At 40.4% G+C, this 24675-nt stretch overlaps 2 protein-coding genes across 5 annotated transcripts in view; one reads left to right on the forward strand and one right to left on the reverse strand.

Moving 5' to 3' along the window:
* Positions 1-1386: 1386 nt before the first annotated feature.
* The window catches only part of LOC108049958 (potassium voltage-gated channel protein Shaker), a 149210-nt gene continuing 125921 nt past the window's right edge, over positions 1387-24675 (forward strand). For 3 of the 4 annotated variants that reach the window (XM_017131380.2, XM_017131376.2, XM_017131377.2), the window contains exons 1-2: positions 1387-1687; positions 4097-4884. The gene's annotated coding sequence lies outside the window, so the exon portion shown is untranslated. The remainder of the gene's footprint in view (positions 1688-4096; positions 4885-24675) is intronic. The other variant, XM_017131378.2, reaches the window with a different exon arrangement.
* Positions 16903-23308, reverse strand: LOC108049957 (dynein axonemal intermediate chain 7 homolog). Its single transcript, XM_017131368.2, has 13 exons — positions 23228-23308; positions 22727-22815; positions 22027-22465; positions 20708-20865; positions 20481-20567; positions 20214-20413; positions 19632-19991; positions 19227-19383; positions 18320-19170; positions 17924-18260; positions 17710-17828; positions 17571-17646; positions 16903-17518 (listed from the first exon to the last, which is right to left on the reverse strand). Exons 1-13 carry the CDS (start codon positions 23306-23308, stop codon positions 16903-16905), a joined length of 3570 nt encoding a protein of 1189 aa, XP_016986857.2.

A 24675-nucleotide genomic window follows, 5' to 3' on the forward strand; every position in this document is an offset into this window, starting at 1 on the left:
AAACAAGTTTGTTTATAAGCAGCCGTTCACATACCCTGTAATATCAGATGGCTGAACCAAATTTCCAATATTTTCCATGGCAACTTAATTGTATAAGAAATAGATCCAAGAGCATACAAAATGTTATAATTTTTTTAAATATATATTTTGTAAATGTATCTCCTTTTAGCATTTCTAAAAATATGCTACGCTAAAACATTGATTTATAATTTAATTATAATTTATTTGAATGTTAATCTGTTTACCTATTAGATCTTCTAAATATCCTTGTTTTTAAACTCACCTTTTGTCGGGCTTTTACCAAAAGTTTTTGAACAAGTTGTCGGCGATAAGCTTTACGAATAAGCTTTAAACAAATCGTAAGCATGTTTTCCAGTGGGCGTTAAACATTTAAGTCTCAAATTCGCCAATTTTTTTAGTTTAAAAGGTTTATAGAAAAAAAAACAAACAAAAACCTATAAAACCTTTAAATAAGTAAACAACATTTTTAAACTGTTTACTAGTTGAATAATATGTTGATTATTGTTATATGTTTTATTAGGTATTTGATAGATAGTTGGAAAAAACTTCAGGTTTTAAGTTGACCAACATTCCTTTCACTTTTTTTAATGTAAAACCAAACAAACCAACAAAAATGTAAATTTATGAAAGTATTTTATTCAAAATTAATTGTTTAGGTCTTTTCTTAATTTCAATTATTTTAAAGGCCATGTCGCCAACATCCTTTTAACGGTTTTAAACGAGTCGAAACTTTGTGGAAGAGCTTTCGCGTGTGGAAAAGTGGAAACTCGAAAATCTGCTGCATTCCGCTGCGGTGGTCGCGTCGCTCCAAAGCCAAAGCCAGTTGGCCCACTTTCCACCCGCGTGTCCACGTTCTGCAGGATGCCACGCTTCCACCGGCAAAAAAAATGGGGAGGCGAGGGGCGGCGATTGTTGCGCCTGCCTGCCGCTGACCTTCAAAGCTGCGCCACAAGCTTTTTCGACATCGAAACGAAGCGGTGCGAAAAGAAAGGCAAGGTGAAAGCATCTCTCTTTCGACGGCGACGTCGCTGTTGGCAGCGACGCCTCCGTCGGCGGCTGCAGTCGGTTTTGGTTTTTCAGTTTCGGAAAAAAGCGACTCGATTCGGCTCCGTCGGATTTTCGGACACGAATCGGTTGGCGATATTCGGGCGCTGCGATTCTGGGTTCCGTTCCGCACACTATAGTCTCCAGCTAGTCGAGACTAGTCGTTGGGTATACGGCGCGATGTACAGAGCCGCGACACGCGACACGCAACCACCAGCAGCAGCAGCAGTAGCAGCAGCAGCAGCAGCAAAAGTTGTGGCAGCAACACCAGCAACAGCAACAGCAGCAGCAGCAGCAGCAGCAGCTCTTGCAACAGCAGCAACACTGGCAGCAGCAGCAGCAACACTAGCAACAGCCACATCAGCCGGAAGACCAAACGACCATTGAGCCGCCCTTTTTAAGCCGTGTTAGTAGACCGTCGTCGAAATCGTCGCCAAAAGTCCGCTAAAACCGTCGCAGCCTCCTACGAATTCTTCTATTTTTTTTGTACATTTTTTTCCAGTGCTCGCGACGCGAAAAAGAAAAATAGAAATTTGAAATCTAAAAAAAATCTATAAAAAAAAAATCTCTTTCTAACTTCATCTCAACTAGAAGTCCTTTGACCATCCAGCATAACTTTGAGGTAGGTGTTTACCCCTCGATCATAATGTTCCCATTCCCCTGGCTTTTATTAATATTTAAATAGCCATCAAATTGTTGTGACGTAAATACTAAACTGAATCTCTTTTTTTTTTTTTTGGTTTTGAATCTTTCTATTTATTTTGAACGTCGCGTCGCATCGTTAAAAACGATTTTCATATTCATAACATTGCAGGTCGGCTGTAATACATAATTTTAATTTTTCCTCTGATATTTTTCGTATAATTTTTTCTTTAATGGTTCTCACATGTGTGTGCGATGTTTTTGGCGATCCATTGAGTAGGAATATATTTTCCCTTTTTGCGCACTGCCATTGGAAATGTCCTTGAACATTTTTTCCTGCACATGTGTGCTTGTGGCTGAGCATCAGTCAAGTGGGCCTGGTTTTTTGCTTAACAGTTCAGGCCATACAAATGTTAATAAAACCCCAAAAAAAAAGACAACAAATAATGGGAGGAGATGCAAGAAACCCAGGTTAAAGCAAATTCAAATGGAAAAAGAAGCCAGGAGGAAAGTTCATACTTTCAGACCATCCCCCAAATCTCCAGCCCCTTGCAGTTTTGTGGGCGGCTGCAGCACCGCCCCCTCAACCCGCCTAATTTTCCACCCCCCCTCCACCAGGATACACAGATAAAAATGGCAACAATTTTAATCTCTTCTTTAATAAAAGGAAGATTATTAGAGTTAGGTAAACGAACATAAAATTATAATTGTGACTAGACAACGTACTAAACTAATACTGAATTAATAACAACAGATTAGGTTCTTGATTATATGCTTGATTTCTGAATATTTTTTTATTTATTTTATAATGTAAACAAGAGTTTCACACACAAACTGCAGGTGTGCTATGTTATTATATAAATTATAAAACAAAGTCAGTTTAATAGAGAGATTTTTAGGGGTTAAAATGTAATATTTGATTTGAAAAGATATTGTAAATTAGGTGCCATTTTTATCTCTCTGTACTTTGGGGTAACTTTCTGCCATTAGCGAAGTAAAACGAACTGAAATGAAATGAAATAAAACTACAAAAGACAAAGTCAAGTCGCGGAGCATTTTTGGCCCGCAGGCTGTCGGAGCACAGGAATTCACTTAAATTGCGAAGAATGCGAATTTGGTTAAAGACCCAGCGAAAGAGATGGCTATAGCCGGAGGAAAGGAGACAGGAGAGTAGAACCCCCTACCACCCCCTACCACCTCTACCACCCCCAGCAACCTCCGTTGAATGTGCAAAATTTTGCACGCCCCGTCAGCTTTGGAGCGGCGGAAAAGTCAGGGGTGGCGTTATAAAAGGGGGCCGAAAAGGGGGTGGAAGGCCAGGTGAGAGGAAATCGAGGAAAAAGGGGGCGAAGCAGCGAAAAAGGAGGCGGGGCGGTGCTGACAGCATACCAGGCCCTCGAGGGAACAAGGCGGATTCTTTATCAAAATGTATGACAAGTTTAAAAAGCCTTGCGGAGAGCATCAACAAAACGAAGGTGGACGGGCGAAAAAAGCGAAGGGGGGCCCGAAACGGTGGTAGGTAAGCCAATATGCGAAAGGATAAAGAGATAAAGTAATATAACGCCAAGGTACTTGCCGTTTCAAGCTTTAAGCCAAATAAATCAGGCTGCGAAAGTTGGCTGAAATTGGGCCAAGGAGTCAAATATCACCAGATTCTTGCTCAAAAGAGCAAAACGAAAAACTTCATAAGATTGCAGAAATTCCTAAATTTTCATTTCATGCTGTTCCAGCTGCAATCAATTATTTTCCATCAGAGATTTTACAAAGAAATATTGTGGAAAATGTTTGTGCCACATGTGTAGGTTTTTAATTTTGATTTTTTGGTTTGGCTTCTAATTATTTTACCTTTGTGAATGCAAACATTTTGTAAAATTATTTTTTTGTAATTCTAAACAAAGTGCTTCATTTATTGAAAGTCCTTAATATTATTTAAAACTTTTCTAGTCAGTTAGTATGATGTTTCCGAAAGGACTTAACCAACTTAATGCCAAGTCCAAGTAATTAGCAGCCAATCCTAGCTAATTAAATTTCTAGAAGCCTTTTAGGCCGATAAGTGCACTTGATTAATGCCAGATATCATTTGATTACTGCATTAAGTAAGTGACCCCATTAAGGCAACTGCGCTCGGTGCATGGACACTTTAAAGTCCTGAAACGCACTGTACCTTGTGGCAGGCCTGCAAACTAGGTTTATTTGGCCAACCTCAATCCCATCGGCAGTTTGTGCAAACACTCTATCCATCACCCACACAAACACACGCGCACACACACACACACACGCACACGCACAAGCGTGTGCATAACCAACGACCATAATTTGTTGCAAATTTATTGAAAAGCCATAAAAGAATTTCCGTTTCCTTTTGCTTTCCGCTTTTCCACGATTGCAGGCGGAAAACGACACGAATCACACCCCAACTAATGCCGCGCCAAATGAGCTGGAAATGTCCAAGTGGCCGGTGGCGATGGTGATGGTGATGTTGGATGGGCCATCAGGGGCACAACGACAGCGGTGGCAAATAGGCCAAATTAACGAGATCCCGGCCAGAAGCGGGCACATCTCATTCGCATCCGAGGAACAATGCCCTGAAAGAAAGCCATTCAAATCGCCCAAGTAATCGGCAAATAATCGAATAGTCGCTTTGTTTCGGTTCTCCGTTCTCCGTTCTCGGTTTTCGGTTTTCGTTTTTTTCGGTTTCGGATTTTCGCGAGTGCTCCCACCACTTCCGTTTCCGCCCTCGTCCTTCGTGTATGTGTTTCTGTGTTCTTGGGTGTGAGGAGCAGTTGGCCAGATATATCTATCTTCATTTTTTTTTTGTTTTTTTTTTATCCACTGTCCAAAGATCTTGGCCGCTCGCAGAGTTGAAAAGTTTTGAAGAACTAACTAAAGGGATGCGAATAAAGTCGGATAAATGAGCACTGAGAGTTGCGGTCGAGGGCAGTTCCAGGACCATTCTCGCCGGCCTACACTGTGCATCGCGAGTGGGACTCGAATCGCAGCCATTCTCGCTCCTCCCCATCCTCTGTCCTTCGCTCTCAGCATTATCAAAGCCAACTACGGATATTAATAGTTCTTAATGCATAATTATCAATAGCAATCTACGATTCAAGTAATAATACAATACATATTCGAAACATAACAACTACCAGCTCAGCCAGCACACGGAAAAGCAATAAGGTGAGTTTAACCACGTATTACGTATTATAAAATGATGTTAAGATGTTTATAAAAATGAATGGAATATATGAGGGTACTCAGAATTCGTAAGAGGTTTAAGATCACATATTAAAGTGTTATTAAATCTTTGGATTTTATGAAAAAGAGTACTGTGAGTTATTATGATTTCTTCAAAGATATTAAGTAAACTATTATTGGAAAGTTTTGAATATTTTGGGCTAAGTTGAAAAGTCTAGGCTCTAGTTCTTGTTTCAATTGCCTTTATGTTAACATTGAACGTAGTAATTATACAAATTTAAGGATTCAGTGAAAGGATTTTATGAAAAGGTAAAAATAGGAGCCACCATATGACTTTGCGCATACCGTTCCCATTGGCGTCCTTCTTCTGTGACACATAATTGCGAAAAATAATTCAATTTGCCAGCATTTTATGGGTTCAAAAGCAAATCATTGGCAATAATCATAGAGGGGAAAAGTCAAGGGGCGGTCTGGTGGAAAATGGCGAAAGGCTTGGCTTGGCTAGGGGCCAACCTGCCGCCAGTTGGATAGTGGATGGACCAGCGGATGTCCCCCAAAACACCCACATCCCCATTTTTTCATGCCATGCCTGCTGAATGTTGAATGGAAGCAACAGCCTCCTTTGGCTCGTAAATGTGAATGATGCTGCTGATAGTCGGGTGGGGACTCCGGCGGATAACTACGGACTACGGACTACGGACTACGGACTGCGGACTACTGAACTACGGACTTCGGTTGCGGCATAGTCCCCTTCCAGAGACCGTGGCCCAGCTAAAGTGCTCATAAACATTTTGTGTCCAGTTTAGCCCTCTGTCCCAGCGATTCCCCTGTTTCCCAAAAAGATGGACCACAACTTGCATGTGTCGCTACACAGAGAGCAATACTCTTTTGAAAAAGGATAGATTGTCTTTCAAAAATTTCGAGTTTCAGAATCGTATTCAGAATAGATTCAAGTAACGACCTTTTAATTATTAATCTAAAGGAATTGGTTTTTAATCTCTCATTTTATTGCGGTATTTTTTTTTTATATTTTGATTTTGTAATACAAATGGCTAGAAGATTATATTTTTTTTTAAAGAATTTGAGCTTAGATAGTTTTCGTTCAATTAAACTCAAAGGACTTCCTTCCATTTTATATAAAAGCTAAATATTAAAACATGTATAACAGTTTTGTTTACCTTGGTATACCTGATTAACTAAAAAGTGTATTCAATATTGATATCCATTAAGGATTTGCAATAAAATTAATAGAATCCTTGAAATTTTTCATATTTAAAATAAATTGGTGTTAATTTTTCTCAGCGTTGCCGCAGCTCATAGTTTACGGCCTTCTCTTTATGTGCAAATATTTTAGGCACCCTACATTTTTTTTGCTTCATTCCGCGAAGAAACCAAAAATTGCAACAGAAGCTTTGAAAATGTTTGTAGGCTTTTCCCGAAAAAGAACCAAAAAAGGCGAACTAAAACCGAAAAAAAACACAAACAAAAGAAACCAAGAAAAATATGCGTACGCTCCAGAACGTCCAAGGTCGTCCCACTTGCCACCACCCCCCCACGCTTCACACCCCCTCCCTCGAGCACTTCCTTCATATTATTATTCGCTGTTGCTTTGCGCGTGCCATTCGTTTTGCGAAATTGCTGTATTTAATTTGGCCAGCTTCTTGTGTCCATCGCCCTCTCGCTCGCACGCCCTCTAAACATCGCCGGCAGGACGAAAAGGAGCGGAGCGAGTCCCGTTTGCGCAATTTTACGACTCACCAGAGGCATCCTGCTTCTCCTTCTCATCCTCGCCACTTCCGAACCTCAACTTCCCACTTCACTTGCCTGTCGTAGTACACTTACAAGCTTTTCTATAAAGTTTAGATCTTCAATAATTTGGAAATGTATTGTATTTAGTTGTAAAGGATGTTATTCCTAAACCCCGAAATTTAAAGAGGCTATTTTAACCATATCGAAAGTAAGCCAATTTATACTCACTGAACATTTCATTGATAATAATTTAAATTCAACTGACTTCAGAGTACGATTTTCTCTGAGTGCATCTGTGTAAAACTCTTGTTGTTGTTTGTTTTTCCGTTTTTCGGTTGTTTTTCCTCCTTACTCCTCTTGCCCATGCAGCTCCACATAATTTAAGCCGCCGACTCCTTCTTTTTCGTTTGCTTGTTTTTCCTTTATATTATTTTTATATGCTCCAATTCGAGTAGGAATTTTGCAGCTGGTGTCCAGAGTTGCTTTTCAGCCGCATAACGGGAATGGCCTAAGCCGCTTTGCAACTCTGATTTCAAGCAATTTCATGCACTTATCGATTGCAAGGCTATTACTGCGAGGTTGAGATTTTTATATATTTTGTACCACCTAATTGGTCGATATTTTAAAAATATTGATGCATTTTTCTATTTAAAGAAAAATATAATTGGTGAAAAGAATACAGTATCTGGCAGTACAATTATGGTAAAACTTTAATATTTTAAAGAGCATCTGGTAACACTTTTACGTTGCATATAAACAGCTGGTAACACTGCAATCAGCGGTGAAGTGCAATTTTCCGCGCTATTGTTTGGGGCATGAGTTAGCGTGTCAAATAAAACAGATTTGCCTGTTGCTGCGTCATTTGTTGTTGCCGTTTCGCCTTTTTTTGGCTTTTCGTTTTTCCAAAAATAAAGTGCGTTTTGGGAGCAGTGCGACAAACGACATATCCACGACTGCCCGCCAAGACTTCTAAATTTATGTAAGTTTTATTTTCGTTTTATGGCCGTTGTGTTGTTGCTATTGCATTTCGCATGTGTCGCTTGGTTGCGTTTTTTTTTTTTTTTTCTATTTTTATCTTGACACACTCACATACCCACGTGTGCCTTTGCTATTTTGCATATTCGCTGCGCTTTTATTATTTATTTTGGTCTTCTTCCCCTTCAAATCAATGAGATCGCCCGCGAAATTGGGTCGAAGGGATATATTGGGCCAATGTTTGGGTTCTGTGTGACCACACACGTAGGAACAAAAACAACAGCGTTGCTTCATTAAAATTGCTCATTTCACCGGGGGCTTTAGAATTTCAAATTTCAGGGGGGATTGGTCAATTTATTTTGCGGTTTTTAAACTGTGGCATCGTTGCATTTTTAACGTCCCAGCTGTGGTCTTATTTTATGTTCTCTTGTGTGTGTGAGCCAGTGAGGTGGATGTGAAAACGCAGTGAATGAAATTGGGGAAAATCAAATTAAAGCACGTGCATGCAACTGAAATGGAAATACGGTAGAACATACCTAACTCCGTTAGGTTTAATTTGTTTGTGTGGTCGGTGGAGATGATAAAGTGTCTGATTTTCATTTTCATTTTCATTTTCAGACTATTCATACGACATATGTACTATTTTGAATCCACTTCGCTGGATTAGATTTCGTATTGCATGTAGAAAAAACCAGTGTGAGCAAAATAGACTCAATAGACTGGGCCGGATAATATATTCGAATCTATTTTTGAAAATGGAGCTGCTAATATTTTGGTATTCAAGGGTAACAACAAAGAAAAAATTTGGTATAATAAGGTTAAATAGTTCTTAAAGAGACACACGATTAATTCAAGGGAAACTAGGAGCACTCTGCCTCGTTCTGCCGCTCTAACAAATTGGCAAAACGAAATGAAATCAATTGGAAATGGGCCTAGAAGCGATCAAAAGTGGACGCTTCTGTTTCTCGCATGTGCTTTATAGGCCCACGCAAAGACACACACAGACGCACATGAGATATAGACAGTGGGACAGACATGCGATAAATCGCCGCTGATATTTATAGAGGAGTTTAGTTCAACGACACACCCAGCGAATCAAGAACAACAAAATGCGGGGCGAAGGCAGAGGCAAAATAAAAACTAAAACAAAACACGAAAACCAGGCTAAGCTGCAGATGACCTTGCGATACCCTTCCAAGTTGGCTGAGATCTTTGGCCATTGGAATCGATTAATTTATGGACAAGCTCATGGCCCACTTCCCTCGATAACGCATGTACTCTGGCGAAGGGAACAAATAGCGAAGGACAAAGCACAGACCTATACCACGACGTACGTACACAGGGAGAAATATCGGTTCATTGTTAAATTCATACTTGTCACATAGGCGTGCCAATATTGCCATTATAATTTTCCATTAGTAAGACATCTTTTCACTATTTTAGTTCTATCAACTATGTTATATACCTAAAAACAAAATCATCTAAAGTAGTGATATAATAAAAATATATCAAAAAGAGATAGCATAAAATACTTTAAATAGGTAAAACAGAAAATCAGAACAAAAAATTATTATTTTCCGTTAAAACAAAACAATGGGTTTCCTTTGGCTTAAGTGTCCCCATTTAATACTCTTTTTTTAAGATTTTTCATACTTTATGTATGCTTGCCAATATTCGTTATAATTTTTTCCAGTGTGCATGCAACTTTGGCCCTGTCATCATCGGGCAATATTCAAGACATTTTATAGTACGCGCGTGTCCATCGATAAGCAGCAGCCCTGCCCGCCCTTTTCACTCCTTGGTCTTGCTTTCCTTGAAAATGCCGTAAAACGCCAGAGTGCGATGCGAATCGTTAACAAATTGAAAAGCAACTAAATATTCGCCTACTTTTGGCAACCAATTATAACTTTTATAATATCCTGTTTTTTTAGTAATTCTGTCACAAAAAATTATTTTGGTTTGAACTTAAATGTCTGTACTTGATTTGAAAATTAATCAGAAACAGGGTATAAGACTGACACACAGGAAACTGGAAATATTAAAGACGGAAATAAATTAAATTTAATTATCTTTCGCTTACTTATATGTTTCTATCGTTTGAGCAATTGTTTCTTTCTTTCCGAGAATGATATTTAGTTTAACTATCAGTATGGCATCATCAAAAGAACACTTTTAATAGTTTTTACTTTCCCTTTTTCCGCATCGCCTTTTATTCAGTGTGTTCTTCTCGATTTCAAATTTTAAATAGTTTATTTTTAGAGTTTATGGTGACAAAGCATTGGAAAACGTCGCAATAGATTTTCCGATGATAATTTGCCAAATCAAAAGGCCCTTGGGCTTTTCCAGATTTTTACGCACAATCAATAAAACCATGAAATGGCAATTTCAACAGGTGGAAGAGCTGAGAAGTCGAGGAAGTTACTAGTCGAGGGAAGTGCTAGAAAACGCAACTAAGTAAAAACCCGAATAAAATTGCCGCTAATCAAAAGCTGCACGAATGTTGTGAAACGTTGAGGCAGGTGGGTGGAAAATTGGGGTGGCAGTTGGGTGGTTTTTAGTTTTTCGGTTTTCGGTTTTCTGCTTTCGGTTGGTATATGCCTGCAACAATAACTAATCAAAAACTGGGTGACGACGGACGGGGGCAAAATGTTGCAGGGCAGTGTGAATGGTTTGGGCTTAGGTTTAGGTTTAGGTTTACGGATTGTAAACTTGGTCCTTGCACACGCACACAAATGCATGTGCAACATGGCAGCAGCTGTAGATGTCTGCAGCACTTTGTTGCTGCCGCTAGAATTCATTTTAAATTGAGAAAAATCGCAGCTACACTGGCACGAAATCACGAAAAGTTTTAATTATTTTCTAACAGGCGAACACACACGCAGCAAGGGAGGGGCAGCAAAAAAACAGAGGAAAGCCAGTGAGCGGAAGCGGAGAAAAGTTGCTCGCGGCATTTAAGTTTTATACAGCAGTTTGTCACGTGCTGTAAAGTCTACAGTTTTCGAAAGTAAGCAAACAGATTTATTTTCCATAATTGGTAATAAATTGGTATTCATTTTGTTTTTAAAATGTTTTAAAAAAAAGGTTAAAAAATGTAATACTTCTAAGTCTGTTTTATTTAACAAGCTTTTTTATAATCTTTCTAAACTTTAACATTTTTGCGTGCTGTAAATAAAAAACTCTAAGAAGCACAAAACCGAGATTTTGAAAAAAAATTAGTAAACTAAAAAAAAAATAATGCAAAAAACTTAATTTAAAAAATATATATTTTTTCGATAGTTATAAACTTATTTGAATCATTTTTGTTAACTCAAATTTTATTTTTATTTTGTATAGTATATTAGAAGGCTAATAAATAAATGGATGATTGCAAATAGTTAGCCATCTTAAGTTTGGCCTTAACTTTTCCCAAAACGTTTGTTTTAAAACCCCTAGAATGTCGAGATCTTTGTTTCTCGAGCTGATACTGAAAATGAAACTGAACTTGCAATATATTTAAGTTGGTAAAAACAATCGGAAACAGTTAAGTACTTGACCTGGAACTGTTATACCCTGAAATACTGTGATGGGTGTTTCTGTGGAATTTCGGCACGTCTTGGGTGCAGAGGAGATCCAAGGAATGGTCCTGCGAAATCGTGTCCTACGCTGTGCCTCTGTGTGGGTGAGCGAGAGGGGGAGAGGGAAATTAAATACGTTAAATAACCTATATACATGCACGTAGCCGCACACACTCACACATTCCCACGGCAATTTGTGGTCATTTCCTTTTTCATCAGCTGGGGCAATAATTCCTCGTCTCCGTCCTTTCCTCTTCTCTCCGCTCTCTCTCACTCCCCATCTCTCTTGCTCTTTCTCTATTGGGCTGTTTTCTTTGGTCCGCTTTGTTTACCGTTAGCTCTCTGCAATTGCGGTACGTGCAGATGCCCGACTTATCTATGTGTGTGGGAGCGAGAGGGGCGGAAAAAAAAGAAGAGACGCACGATGAGTGAGAGAGAGATATGGGGGCAGCCTTGCATAAATATTTTGTAGCTCGCTTTTCGACAAATATTTTTCCGACAAAGACAACGAAAAAAGAAAGGCAAGAAATTCAACCAAACTCTTAAATTAAGTCTGGAAACGACTGGAGAACCCCCATGAAATATTGATGCCGTGCACAAGTGCTTAAGATATACTCGATACAGTCGCCCAAACTCCAAAGAGCATCTGTCACGTTCGAATTAAATTGAAAACTAGTTTAAGATGCTCACAAAAGTTTACAAAACATGTGTTTGAATTTAACTTTAGCAAGAAACGTTTTTATAAATTCTTGGGAAGACAGCAGTTTAAGCGTCTACTGAAAGTCTTTTGTTTTTGTGGCCAAACAGTTTTTCTTAATATTTTAAGCGTTGCGAGTGGTCACAAAAAAACTGGTTCATGGAAAATTACTCATACGCTACGTACACCCAACTGGTGATTAGATTATTTTATAATTATTATACATAACATACAAATCAATAATTTTCCAAAACTAATGGTTAAAAATAAGCTTTATATAAAAATTGATCAAAGGCAACAGTACGTATGAGTGATTTAATAGGTTAAGCGTTGCCAGTGGTAACAAAAAAATGGTTCATAAAAAAATTACTTATACGCAATGTACACCAGTTGGGCTTTGCATTCATTTTTTGAAATATTGTGCATGGCAAACAAATCAATAATTTTCCAATACCAATGCTTAAAAAAAAAGCTAAATTTCGAAATTGATGAAAGACAACAGAGCGTATGAGTGATATCATTAACATTGTATTTCTTCATAGCTAATGTTAATTTTCGTCAACTTATTTATAAAGCGTTTATCAAAGTATTTTGAAAATACCCAAAGTAGAGCAAAGACGTTTCCTGACACATGACGATATCTTTATACATAAATTGTTATTTATGTGGGTATAGTCAGGAATTCGGACTATATCTTCCTCCTTGCAACTTTTTCAATCTCGCACCCGTTGATTAAAGCACAAAACCAAACTGAATTCAAATGAAATACATAAATTTTGGAATGCAATTTGGTAGCTCATGCGGAATAATGCTCTTAGGACACCGCATATGCATCTCACTTGCCGTCTCGCTCTGTTCTCATACGTATTTGTGGTTCTCCTGGGTGTGTGTGTGTGTCTGTGAGTGTGTGTGCGTGCGAGGACATGTGGTTGCATGCATGTGCAAGAACCAAAATGAATGACAAACTTTCGAGCGAGCGAGAGGGAACATGTCTCTGGGCCATTTGCATAAATATTGCCTCTGCCGCTGCCACTCGCTATCTCGCTCGCTCACACTTGCCGCGCTGCGTGCGGCGGTCGCTAGGTGGCGCTGTAATCAACTGTGTCAAAATGCCAGCGCAGAAAGTCAAAAGTCGTCGCTGTCAAGTGAAGAAAAGGGCAGAAAAGGGCCGACTGACGAGTGGTGGGGGAAGGGGGATAGAATGGTAAAGGACTCGAGCAAGTCAAATTTTAAACACACCAAAACACACACTTACATCTATACACACATAGATTTCAAGGCACACCTGCCCAGCATCAGAGACGTTGTAAATTGAGGTTAAAAACGAAACGAAACCAAAGGAGGCAAAAAATGGGAAACAAGAAAGGCGAAACCGAAAAGGAACAAAAACACGGCTGTCAACTTGACAAGCACGTAGGTGACTTGCTCCCTCTTCCTCTGATTCCCTCGATGAAAGGTAGACAAGATGTGTAAAGCGCTATCTCCGTCTCACTCTGTCATTTGTCATCTTTCCTTTTTTTTAGCCATGTCTCGCGTTTTTTTGTGTGTTGCTGTAATTGACACTTAAACTCGAAATTTGACGCAAATTGCTGAAATACAATGCACAAAAATAGGGTCTTAAAAAATAATAAATGCAACTCGCTTGTTCCTCTGGGTAAAAAAAAGTGGGGGTTAAAGAAGCATTTTTTGAGGACCTCTTTTATTTTTATCATAAAGTTTTAAAACAATAAAAATAAATTCTCGAAGAAACCGCTTTTAAGTGAAATATTCTTACATTTAAAAGAATGAATATATAAAACTACATATACAATTACTGGCACCATACATCAAAGGATTGTTTCAATTTTGAAATGGAAGGGTTAAGTTTTTTGTGTGTAAAAGGAGGAGTTGCTCTATGCAACCATTTTTACCCAGCAGTTAAGAGTGTCTTGCAACTGTAGCCAAGGCAGAAGGAGCAGAAGCAGCGACGTTTCAAGTGTCGCATGCGGAAGTCTCTGCCGCAGCCTCTGTCGCGTCTCTGCCGGGGCTTAAAGCCTGCTTGCGTCATAACCGCGCTGCTTGACAATGCTCCCTCTCGCTCACACCACACAGGTACACTGAGGATTATAATTATAATTAGAGTGCAGGGGAATATTGATTTTGCAATGACTTTTTAGTTTAATTAGTTATAAGTCACAAGGAATGTTTACAGAAAACAATTAGCTAATAAAAAGGGTTCTCTAACCCAGTATGGTTTTAGAATCACTTATAAAAACTAAACTTGGTCTTTCGGAACTTATATGTCAGAATAAAATTATAATTCCGCATACTTTTAGAAAGATTTTTCGGAGAGGACAGAAAAAATGTCTAAAAAAAATTAAAAAGTTGTAATTTTGGTTTTCGTCATTTATTCCTGGGGCTTTTGGAAATGAAATAAATTAAAAGGGACCATTTTCAAACCTGCAGAGAACTGGTTTTAATTACTTAAACTTGATGTTACCTCCTTTTTGGTTGGAAGTGGACATAATGAAGGGATTATTTCAGTGCACCAACTCGTACTTAGCGTATGCACACACTCACTCGCTCGCCACCTGTACATAATGAATTGTAATTTGAACAGACGCGGAGCTCTGAATGCGTGCGCTTGTATGTGTGTGTGCGTCGCTCTCTCTCTTCCCCAGTATGTGTGTGTGTTCATGTGCGAGTCGGCTATTAACTTAAATTACGTAGCATACTTTTGTGAGCCGCCTGCGGATTTAACGTATGTGTGCTACAAAAGCAACGCATTAAAGTCGCACATACATGCATGCTCTCAGTTGTTAAGATTGTGCAGAAAAAGCAAAAAAAAAATAAGCGAGAAAACACCAGATTTATTGTTGATGCCAGGTAACAAGAATTTTAGTGCTACCTTGATTAAAGCACAAACATTATTTACGCACACACACACATGCTGGGGGACATTTGCATAGTTATGCTTGTCACTTAACACATGTAATATGCCAGGGAAATGGTTTGGACTTGGCTAAAATTTGCCATTAAATAAAACCCAACAACGGTCATGAGATTTCACTGATAATTCAGCTAAATGTAGGATATATTTAATTTATGCAAAAATCTGTTTAGAGAAGCCAAACAAATGTTTACAACCTAATTTACTGTGGCCAATCGAAATAAATGTGCGAGCATATACAATTTCAGCTGGTATCCGACAGGTGTATGAGCGGTTAAAGGGAAACGGAAAACGGCTACCGGCACAGGTGTCAAAACCGGAAACGGAAACAAAGTTCACACTCGCCTTCCGACCACCGACGCCAGCCCCAAAAAAAAAAACAAAATCAAAAGCAGCCACATCAGTGGTAATTCATATGCGATTAGTCCAAAGGATCAGAGGGGGTGTTGCTGTGGTTTCGTATCCTTGTTGGGGCACAACAAACTGCAAAACAAACCGCAATTGCAGCGAAAATCTGCCAACGGGTAATCGTTCGAGGGGAAAGGTTAAACATCAACATGGGTTGTAGGGTATCCCCGGAGTTTACTTAACAAACTTATAATATTTGTAATTTAAATGTAGAAAAATATATAAAGCCTCACAAAACTATTTCAATTTTGATTTTTTGTTATTTCAATACAAACATGCATTGCAAATATTTAATTTTAAACAATTCAACGTTTGTTTTATTTTATTTTAACGTCTATGAAGTGTATTCGGCTATTCTGCATTAGAGACTTAACCCCATTATTCTTCCTAAAAGCCCTGTTCGCATTCAATTCAATTTGGGAAAGACAAATACTTTTTAATTATTTATTAATGCATATGGAACACGGCGTTGGAGGCAAACTTGCTCATTAACAAAACAAACGATGGCGGAAAAGCGGTGGGCGGGGTGGAGGCATTTCAGTTGACGCAGTTGTCAGACAGCTTGGCGCCAATTGCGCTGTGCGACCTTCACTGGCGGCCACAATAAGCGGGAAGTTAACCCCCAGCCTCCGAAAAGAAGAAAACAGAAAAAAAACAACATAGCCACCCACCACACGCAAGTTGCGTATACGCAGCGTGGTCGCTTTTCTCCTTGTTTTTAATACCCTTTACTTGTGGAGCTAAGGGTTTTATAGGACTTGAAACTGAAAGTTAAAGATTTTTAAAATATGTATATTCCAGAGAATGGTCTTAGCATGATTTAAAGTAAGAGAAATATACACCAAACTAGAAAAAAGTTGATTCTGTGTAATCATCTTTATATTTATGTGGAAAACAAGAACCATGATATCGTTTTTTTCCCTTTTTGAGCATAGCACTTACATATTTAAAGATACAGATCGAATAATAAAAAAATATTCGTATGACACTAAGGTAGGCAATGATTTGTGAAAATCGAGGGTATTTAATGGTGGAATGGCTCGTCCTTTCTTAGTTTTCCTCGCCTCTTTCTGCCCTTTAACCGCTTCTTCCTTTTTCGCTTCGGGCCGAAAACGGAATGACGGGCAAAGTGAAAAAATGGCAAGAGGCCCAAGCGGGCATTAAGGGATAAGCTCGCTGTGAATATGTTAATTGTGCCGCCTTTGTGCGGGAGTGTGTGTATATAGTAAGACGGGAATGGGTGGACTAATGGGTGGCGCATACAAGAAACGTCCATGGGGCAGGGGACAAAATGCTGACAATGGAAATATATTATAATTGGAGAGGGAGACAATTTCGTTAGAGATTGATGATGCCTTTGTGGGAAAGCGCTATTCCTAAGTGGATAAAAAGCTGAATTATCGATATGGCTCTGCTTTGTGTATCCGCATAGAATACTTCACAAAGCATTAAATTTTGTATGCCGAGAAATGTTTTGTATAGGCGCATTTCCAAAGTTTAGTGTGGGTTCTATGAAAATGTTTTTAATGTATTTATTGTATTATATTTTTATCAGAAAAATATTATATTTTAAATGAAAGTTATGGACCCATGTTTCCAGGGCCCTTAATTAAAGTTTTAAGATAGAAAGATTATTGTTTTTAAAAGATCTTAGATACCTATAAAAATTGTTTTGATTACTGGTAGTTCTAACACAAGCTGAGCGGTCGAATGGCCATCAAAATCTTGGCTATATTGTCCCTGAGAACGGGACTCATGGTCCGCTGTTTCTCCAGACTTCCTGGCTGCGAATGAGCCTGCGACAGTTGATACAGATCGGCGTAGTACTCCATTCCGGCAATGCCCACGGCATTGAAACTGGCCGACACTTCCGTACAGTCAATGATCGAGGTCTTGAGCGGGGTGACCAGTAAGGTGGAGTAGTACGGCACCTTCTTGCCCTCTATTAGTTCACGGACGAGCAGGACAGCAGTTCGGGAACCGGCCAAAAGGTTCCAACGCGACCAGCTGAAATTGTGCGACTGGGCCAAAGTCGAGAGACACGCGTAGCAATGCATCTCCATCACATAGTTCTTCTCGCAGGATCCCTCCGTATAGCAGAAGGCGTCCTCGTCCGGAAAAATGTCCACAGCGGATATAATCAGCGTGGCCTTGAGCTCCGACAGCGACAATGTCTTCCCAATCATATCGGTAATGCCCTGAGTGCTCCCACCCTGAAAGTTATTGACCGTATACCCCGATTCGGTGATGGTCATATCCAAACTGATCAGCGAGGCCGTAAAACTGAAGATGATGGTGCCGGGACTAAAGGTTTATGGTGTAAGAATTGGCATAGTTTTTATACGAGTTCACTTACTTTTTCATATCGGGTCGTAGGTCCCAAGTCTGATACGGCATATTGCTGTATTTATTCAAAGCGAACCCAAAAATACCTGCAGGTTTCGGTAGATTTGGGCTTTTGTTGCATTCATTGTTACGAGCAGTGAGTTTCTTACCCAATCTTCCGGTTCGAAATTGTATGGAGAGCTTGTCCTCATTGAACTTGGTATCGTGCACATCGCGGGTGCTCCATTTGCCCTGGGTTATGGCGGCTGCATTGCTCATTTTCTGTTTGCTATATATTTGGATTTATATAAGGATAAGTTGGAAATAATATATCATACCATATAAGCCCCCATTCCTCTTTTATTAAATAAAACCTTTCAATACCTTTCGCTGTCACTGTTGTCACTTTTACTTAGAGGACCCAGCAGATCGTGCAGGGTGTTGGCCGCCGTGGAGGTTCCTCCTTCGAGGAGTTCCACCAGGCTATCCACATCGTCGTCGTCGTCCTCACTGCTGTCCATGCTGTTGGATCGCTTGGCCGTGGTTTCCGGTTCCGGTTCCGGTGGTAGTTGTGAGTCCCGCACAAAGGATATACCCGTGTAGTAGGCGAAAGCGGCGGCTGCAGCGGCGGGTTGCAGGACATCCACTAGCTCCTGGCTAAGTGGTTGCATATTCTCCGCCTGATCCTCATCGTTTTCCACCTCTTTGGGGTCTTTCTCGCCTGCAGGCAAAGAACTGCTCAAAGATCTTTCCATTACTTGTAAACAAGATATATCTCACCTGACTCACTCGCTCGCGAACCAGTTGGAGATAGCTGCTCGGATATCTGCTGGATGAGCTCCTCCTGCTGATCCCTGGGCAGCTGCAGTCGCCACAGTCGATCCATGTCCTCGATCAGCTGGGAAAACAGGTAACCCTGCAGATGGGCCGGTGGTCCAGATCGTGGTGCCAATTGCCGGAACTTCAGAAGCTTATCGAAACACAGGGGTGGAAACATCTCGGCCGGTTCCTCGGTGTCCAGAAACTCAGCTCCCAGGCCCGTTTTGCTGGCATTCAGCTTCTGAAGCTCCTTGGGTATCAACAGTTGATCGTCTTCCATGCCCAATCCACCCAATCCCTGCTGACCCAATCGGATATGGGTTTGCCGAGCCAAGAACATCACTTTGCGGTGTCGCAAGCCCGTGGCCATGATCGGCGTCGATTGTTCCAGGCGAACGCAGAATCCCTGGGGCAAACGTGGCACCACAAAGTCCTTCACCAGGCCATACAAATCCACATCGCTGGGAATGGCCCGCAGGTCGAAGTCATTGATTTCACGGAGTACCTGTTGCCGGGATTCCCCGGCAATATCCGATTTCTGGGAACGCATGCGGGCTGGACAGCGGGGTGAACTCTTCAGGGGGCTGGGTTGGGCGTGGGTGGAGAGGGGCGTGGCCTCGGTGGGCGTGGCCGTGGTGGCAGCCGCCGTTCCACTCACCGCACCCGTGGCATCCGCCTCCGCATCGGCTTCTATGGGTGGCTTCTTCATCTCCGGCGTCATGCCATCGGCCAGTTCCATTTCAAGGGTCTCCACATTCGTTTCCCAGCGACAGGCCACAGGTGGTTCGAACCAAATCACCGAATCCGGTAGTCTTTGGGTTCAATGTTTTAATAACTGCGTTTGTTTTTGAGTAATTACATTACTTACTGAAGAGTGACCAATGCCAGCTTGTCCAGCGCCGCTTCAATCCATCGCATTTCAGCTTCAATCTCTTCGGGCAATCGTCGTACTCCCGGCAAAACTGGAGGTGGTGGCTTGTAGGTCTGGTAGTATTCCTTATGCACCAAACTGTTGGCCGAAGTGACTGGAAGTAGTTAAAAAGGGCTTTCAATTGGGATATCACTTATACTCTGGAGTCATAAATCTAATAGAGGGACAAAAGAATATAAACTGCAGGTTAAGAAAGGAAATTCATTCAAATTTAACCAGCGTTCTATAAACATAAGTTGATTTAAAACATAATAAATTGAGTAAGTTCTTTAAACCTTAATAGTAAATGCCAGATTTTTCATCTCAAGTTCAATTCCGAATTATAAGAGAATGAAACTCAACTGGTGCGAATAAAGGATCTAGCATTTAGCTGCTTATCCTGCTGCGGAGTTTCGAGGAAGTCGATGCAGTAGACCCCGCCAATAATGCGGTATTTTCGCAGATTGACGTCCGTCTCCAGCATTCCGTAGGCCTCGGGTCCGATGGCCCTTCGATGGGCCTTGCTCAGCTCGTCCTCGTACTCGGCGTACAGTTTGTCCACGTCGTAGCTGCGCTCCCGCGGTGGCTGCGAGCTGGCCGAGTGCTGATCCTGGGTGAGCTGCTCCAGCTCCGAGAGTGGAATCTCCCGGCCGCACTCGTCGAGCATCGCCTGCAGGATCTCCTTGCGTTTGCGCCACTCACGCTTCGTTTGTCGCAGGATATCTGCAGGGAAGGCATTGAATTTAGACTATACTTTATAGTACTTTTGTAGTTAAGTGGAGATAGCATTGTAATTATAAAATCTTTCATTTCCATCAAAATCAGATTTTAGGTGCCACTATCTAACAGTCCAAAACTAATCAACAATATGGTTTAGGTCTTACATTCAGATAGATTCATTATGAAATACGACCGATTAAGTGATTTCTGTAAAAGGTAACTTACTAGCATTTGCAGAACGAGCATGTTTCAAGCAATAACTACTGCAATAGTCACTAAAGTGGTCATAATTCAACCTGAGACCCCGCAAAGCTGAGCTCTGCAAATAAACCGTGGGTGGCAGTGAGATTTGCATTTCGATGGTGGGAAAATCGATCTCATTGTGGGCGGACTGCTCGCCTATTCGAGCTTTTGGGTTAAGAGCTCTGAGAAATAGGTTTTTAATATAATAATAGAGTATTTCAATTATTCTAAATTTCATATATAACTCACATTTGAGCATCTTTGGAGAAAGTCCACACGAAACTCTGAAACACCTCCGAGCTGTAGATGTGTTTCGACACACCAGGCCTATCGATTCTGCATGAATGTAACAGATTGTTTTTATTTATTTTGATTTCTTTTAATACTTCATTTAATTATATTTATTTTAATCCTTCCGCTCTAAAGGATTTTTTGAAAAACTGAAGAAATATAATTATGTGTATCACCGTACTTACTCCATATCCCTTTCAATGTGTGACATGGTCTTGTAGGTAAACTCATCCAGATGTTGTCTGAGGAAGACCCTCATCTCGGTCTTTAGCTTCACCAAATCAGCGGCAATCAGTGCGGACTTTTGCTTGAATGGCAGCATTTCGTCCAACTCATTAAGGATCTGTAATCATTTAGAATTATAATAAACTAGAAAGGAAGCTTACATTAGCTTGCCAAAGTTTATTTATTCTTGCAGCTCTTACAAAAAATTTAAAATTTGTTAAAATGAAAAAAATTAATGTAGAATTTAAGAGAATAAAACCACAAGACCTAAGAGGTATGCCACTTTGAAATCGGATAAAATTTGGTGAAGTTTTGGACCTTAGCAGTCCAATTATGGGTAACCTTTTTACAAGTCATTGGAAACTTGGAAAAAAATGACATGAAAATGGGTCAAAAATTTGATCAACGCTAAATTGAAAATTTTGAATGCAGATTTTTAGAGAATCAAACCACGAGTCGTTAAAGGTATGCCAATTTGAAATCGGATAAAATTTGGTAAAGTTATGGATTTTTGAAGTCCAATTGTGGGTAACCTTTTTACAAGTCATCGGAAACTTGGAAAAAAATGACATGAAAATGGGTCAAAAATTTGATCAACGCTAAATTGAAAATTTTGAATGCAGATTTTTAGAGAATCAAACCACGAGTCTTAGGAGGTATGCCACTTTGAAATCGGATTAAATTTGGTAAAGTTACGGATTTTTGAAGTCCAATTGTGGGTAACCTTTTTACAAGTCATTGGAAACTTGGAAAAAAATGACATGAAAATGGGTCAAAAATTTGATCAACGCTACATTAAAAATTTTGAATGCAGATTTTTAGAGAATCAAACCACGAGTCTTAGGAGGTATGCCACTTTGAAATCGGATTAAATTTGGTAAAGTTATGGATTTTTGAAGTCCAATTGTGGGTAACCTTTTTACAAGTCATTGGAAACTTGGAAAAAAATGACATGAAAATGGGTCAAAAATTTAATCACCGCTAAATTGAAAATTTTGAATGCAGATTTTTAGAGAATCAAACCACGAGTCTTAGGAGGTATGCCACTTTGAAATCGGATTAAATTTGGTAAAGTTACGGATTTTTGAAGTCCAATTGTGGGTAACCTTTTTACAAGTCATTGGAAACTTGGAAAAAAATGACATGAAAATGGGTCAAAAATTTGATCGACGCTAAAATGAAAATTTTGAATGCAGATTTTTAGAGAATCAAACCACTAGTCGTAAGAGGTATGCCAATGTGAAATCGGATTAAATTTGCGGTGGTGAATAATTCCTACCCCCAAAACCTCCTGAATCCTTTGGGAGTAGACATCGCCCAGTCGTCCCTGTTGTTGACGCAGGGAAATCCTGGTGAGATCCGGCACCTGGGCATCTTGGGTTAGTAAGGTGCGCTCATCGGTGCGCAGGAGCCAATTCCTGGACTCCAGATGCCGCCGAGCGATGTCCGCGTGCCACTGGTGGATGTACTTGCGCAGGTCACTCGGACTGGCGGCATTCGGGAGGCCGTTGCACCGCATGAACTTCTCCCAGTCCCGCTCGTGCCGCTCCCCATCCTTGATGGCCTCGATGGCCGTTCGCACTGCCTCGAAGAAGAGCATGCTGTCCTTCAGCTGCGATCGCCGCAGTCGGTTCTCGGCCACCTCCTGCTGCTGCCGGTGCTTCGCCTGCTCCATCTCCAGCTTCTTCCGCTGGCGCGCTTCCTCCAGCTTCTTAAGTCTGGAAAGGATCAATCATAGCTTATCAGTAGTGAAAAAGGCCTATACTAGCTCTGTTAATAATACTTTAAACTTGTCCCGTTGGGCTAATAATAAACTTATAATATGTATATATTTGGTTGAGTCTGGTTCCAAAATTAAGGCCCAAAAGTTAAGTTTTTCAAGATAATTTTTGAATTATTTAATTAGTTTTAAGATCCATTGTGTATTGAGAGTTAAGCAATTAAAAAATATATATTTTGTTTAGAATTTTGGGACTCACTTCTCCTTCTCCATTTCAATCCGCATGAGTTCGGCCTGTTCGGCCTCCAGACGGGCCTTCTCCTTTTTCGAGAGCTTCTTTTTCGGCGGCTGTTGTTCATGAAATTTGCATCATCATTATTATCATCATCATCATCATTATGGTAATTAGCATATTCAACAGCGCTTAGCTGAGCATTTGACCCGTGGCCTACCATCTTATCCCGTTGTGCACTCCCGTAGAAATGGAGACCTCGCCACGTTGCTATTGATCCAACACAACTCCTGGCAACCGGAGCTCTAGGTTTTCGTTTTCTGTTTTGTTTTTGTTTTTCTTGTTGGTAGCTGCCCAGGCAACTCAGGTGGCCGGTAAGCAATCCTTTCTGGCCTCGCCATAATTTGCCTAATTAAATATTCAATGGGAGCTTAGCTCCGTTGGCCAGAAATGTTTACCGAAAATCCCCCGTCAAGTTGCGCGTGGCAGGAAACTATCCGTTGGGGGGGGGAAAATGCCGGGTGACACGCCGGATTCTCCGAGGACAAGGATTGGATGGGAAGGCTTGGGGAATTCGGGATTCAGGATTCTGGATTCCGGATTCCGCATCCCGACGGCCGAGGTGAGAAGACAGCGATGCTTCGGGGACTTTGGGGAGTTGCGACAGCTTAATCTAGAAAGTCACCGGAGCGAATATCGATAAATTGCTTGTGTCATATTTAATACAAAAATCGTGGGAATTCAGATTAATAATAGCCACTAATAATTTATACTCGGATGTGGTTATAATATTAAAAATATCAATTAAAGCAGACTTCTTCTTTGCCGGCCTATAAATCAATGCCACAGGCCATTATAAATGCAATAAAATAATGGAGATATTCTCATTGACACTATCGAAGGCAACGAAAATTGAATATTCACGAGTGAGGGTAATTAAATATTTTACATTTCGCCCGTTTCGCAGGGCTGACAATAATTTCGAGCACTTTTTTGATTTCCCACGGCAGTGTTGACCGCTGGTATCGAGTTAATTGCCATAAGCGTTACCCCATTTGCGAATCGAACTTTGCCAACTTTTGCCTTCCCTTCCCATTTCATTTTTCATTTTCTGCCAAAGTTTTCCCCATGCGAGTCCTTGTCTTGGGTTTCCTTTGGGGCTGTAGAGGAGGAGGAGGAGGGGGGGGTTTTCTTTTTTAAACGTTTTCAGCCCAGTTCCCTGGGTGTCAAGGTGACAACGTCGCTTAATTACCAGCCTATTTAAATTTCAGCCCTGGCTGCTCGAGTTCCTTCTGGTTTCCTGGCTAATTGCAGACCCACCTTTGGCTTATCAAATTAATAGCAGGTGCAGGACCAAGGATGGGCATGCAGATCTGGGTTCAGGTTCCGTAACTGCTTTTAAACGAGGACTAAGTCCACGCAACTCAATCAGTGGACCCTAAAATACCCTAACCGAAGTATAATTTAATGATATTTGATTAAACAAATTATGATACTTGGGAGATTATTTTAACAAAAATGGCAATACAAAATAAAGGACATTTTAAGGGATGAAAAACAATATAACAAAACTTAATATATATTCAGGAAATTAAAACATTTGAGAGATTACTTAAAAAGTATTGGCGATCTAAAATGTAGAAATTTTAAACGTGGCAAATCATGCAATGATATTCAAACTAAAAATAAAAATGTTCTCTATAATATTTTATTATTTTATTAAAACCTCTGTTTTAAAGTGTAACTGCATTAAGAGCTATGTCTTTTCTTGCATTTCCTTCATTTCTGCTCAATTTTCTGAGTCCCTTCTTTCGGTTCGCTCTGTCCTTCTATTTTTTAATTTTCCTAGTTATTTATTGCAGTTGCCCCGTGAGAGCATTGGGCAGCCACAGGACATGGCTTGCAATGCCCTCCTTCGAGCGTAAACCCAAACCCATCCCACAGCTTGACCAGGTGCTGGTGCTTATAATGCGATA

This window comes from Drosophila rhopaloa, unplaced genomic scaffold, assembly GCF_018152115.1.
Source record: "Drosophila rhopaloa isolate 14029-0021.01 unplaced genomic scaffold, ASM1815211v1 contig_3, whole genome shotgun sequence".
Lineage (NCBI taxonomy): Eukaryota > Metazoa > Arthropoda > Insecta > Diptera > Drosophilidae > Drosophila > Drosophila rhopaloa.

Coding starts and splice junctions, on each gene's coding strand:
- LOC108049957 (XM_017131368.2), bottom strand. CDS start 23,308: ATGCGGAATCCGGAATCCAGAATCCTGAATCCCGAATTCCCCAAGCCT. Junction 20,866..22,026: donor GGATTCAGGAGGTTTTGGGG/GTAGGAATTATT, acceptor AAATGATTACAG/ATCCTTAATGAGTTGGACGA. Junction 20,414..20,480: donor TTCTCCAAAGATGCTCAAAT/GTGAGTTATATA, acceptor CCTATTTCTCAG/AGCTCTTAACCCAAAAGCTC.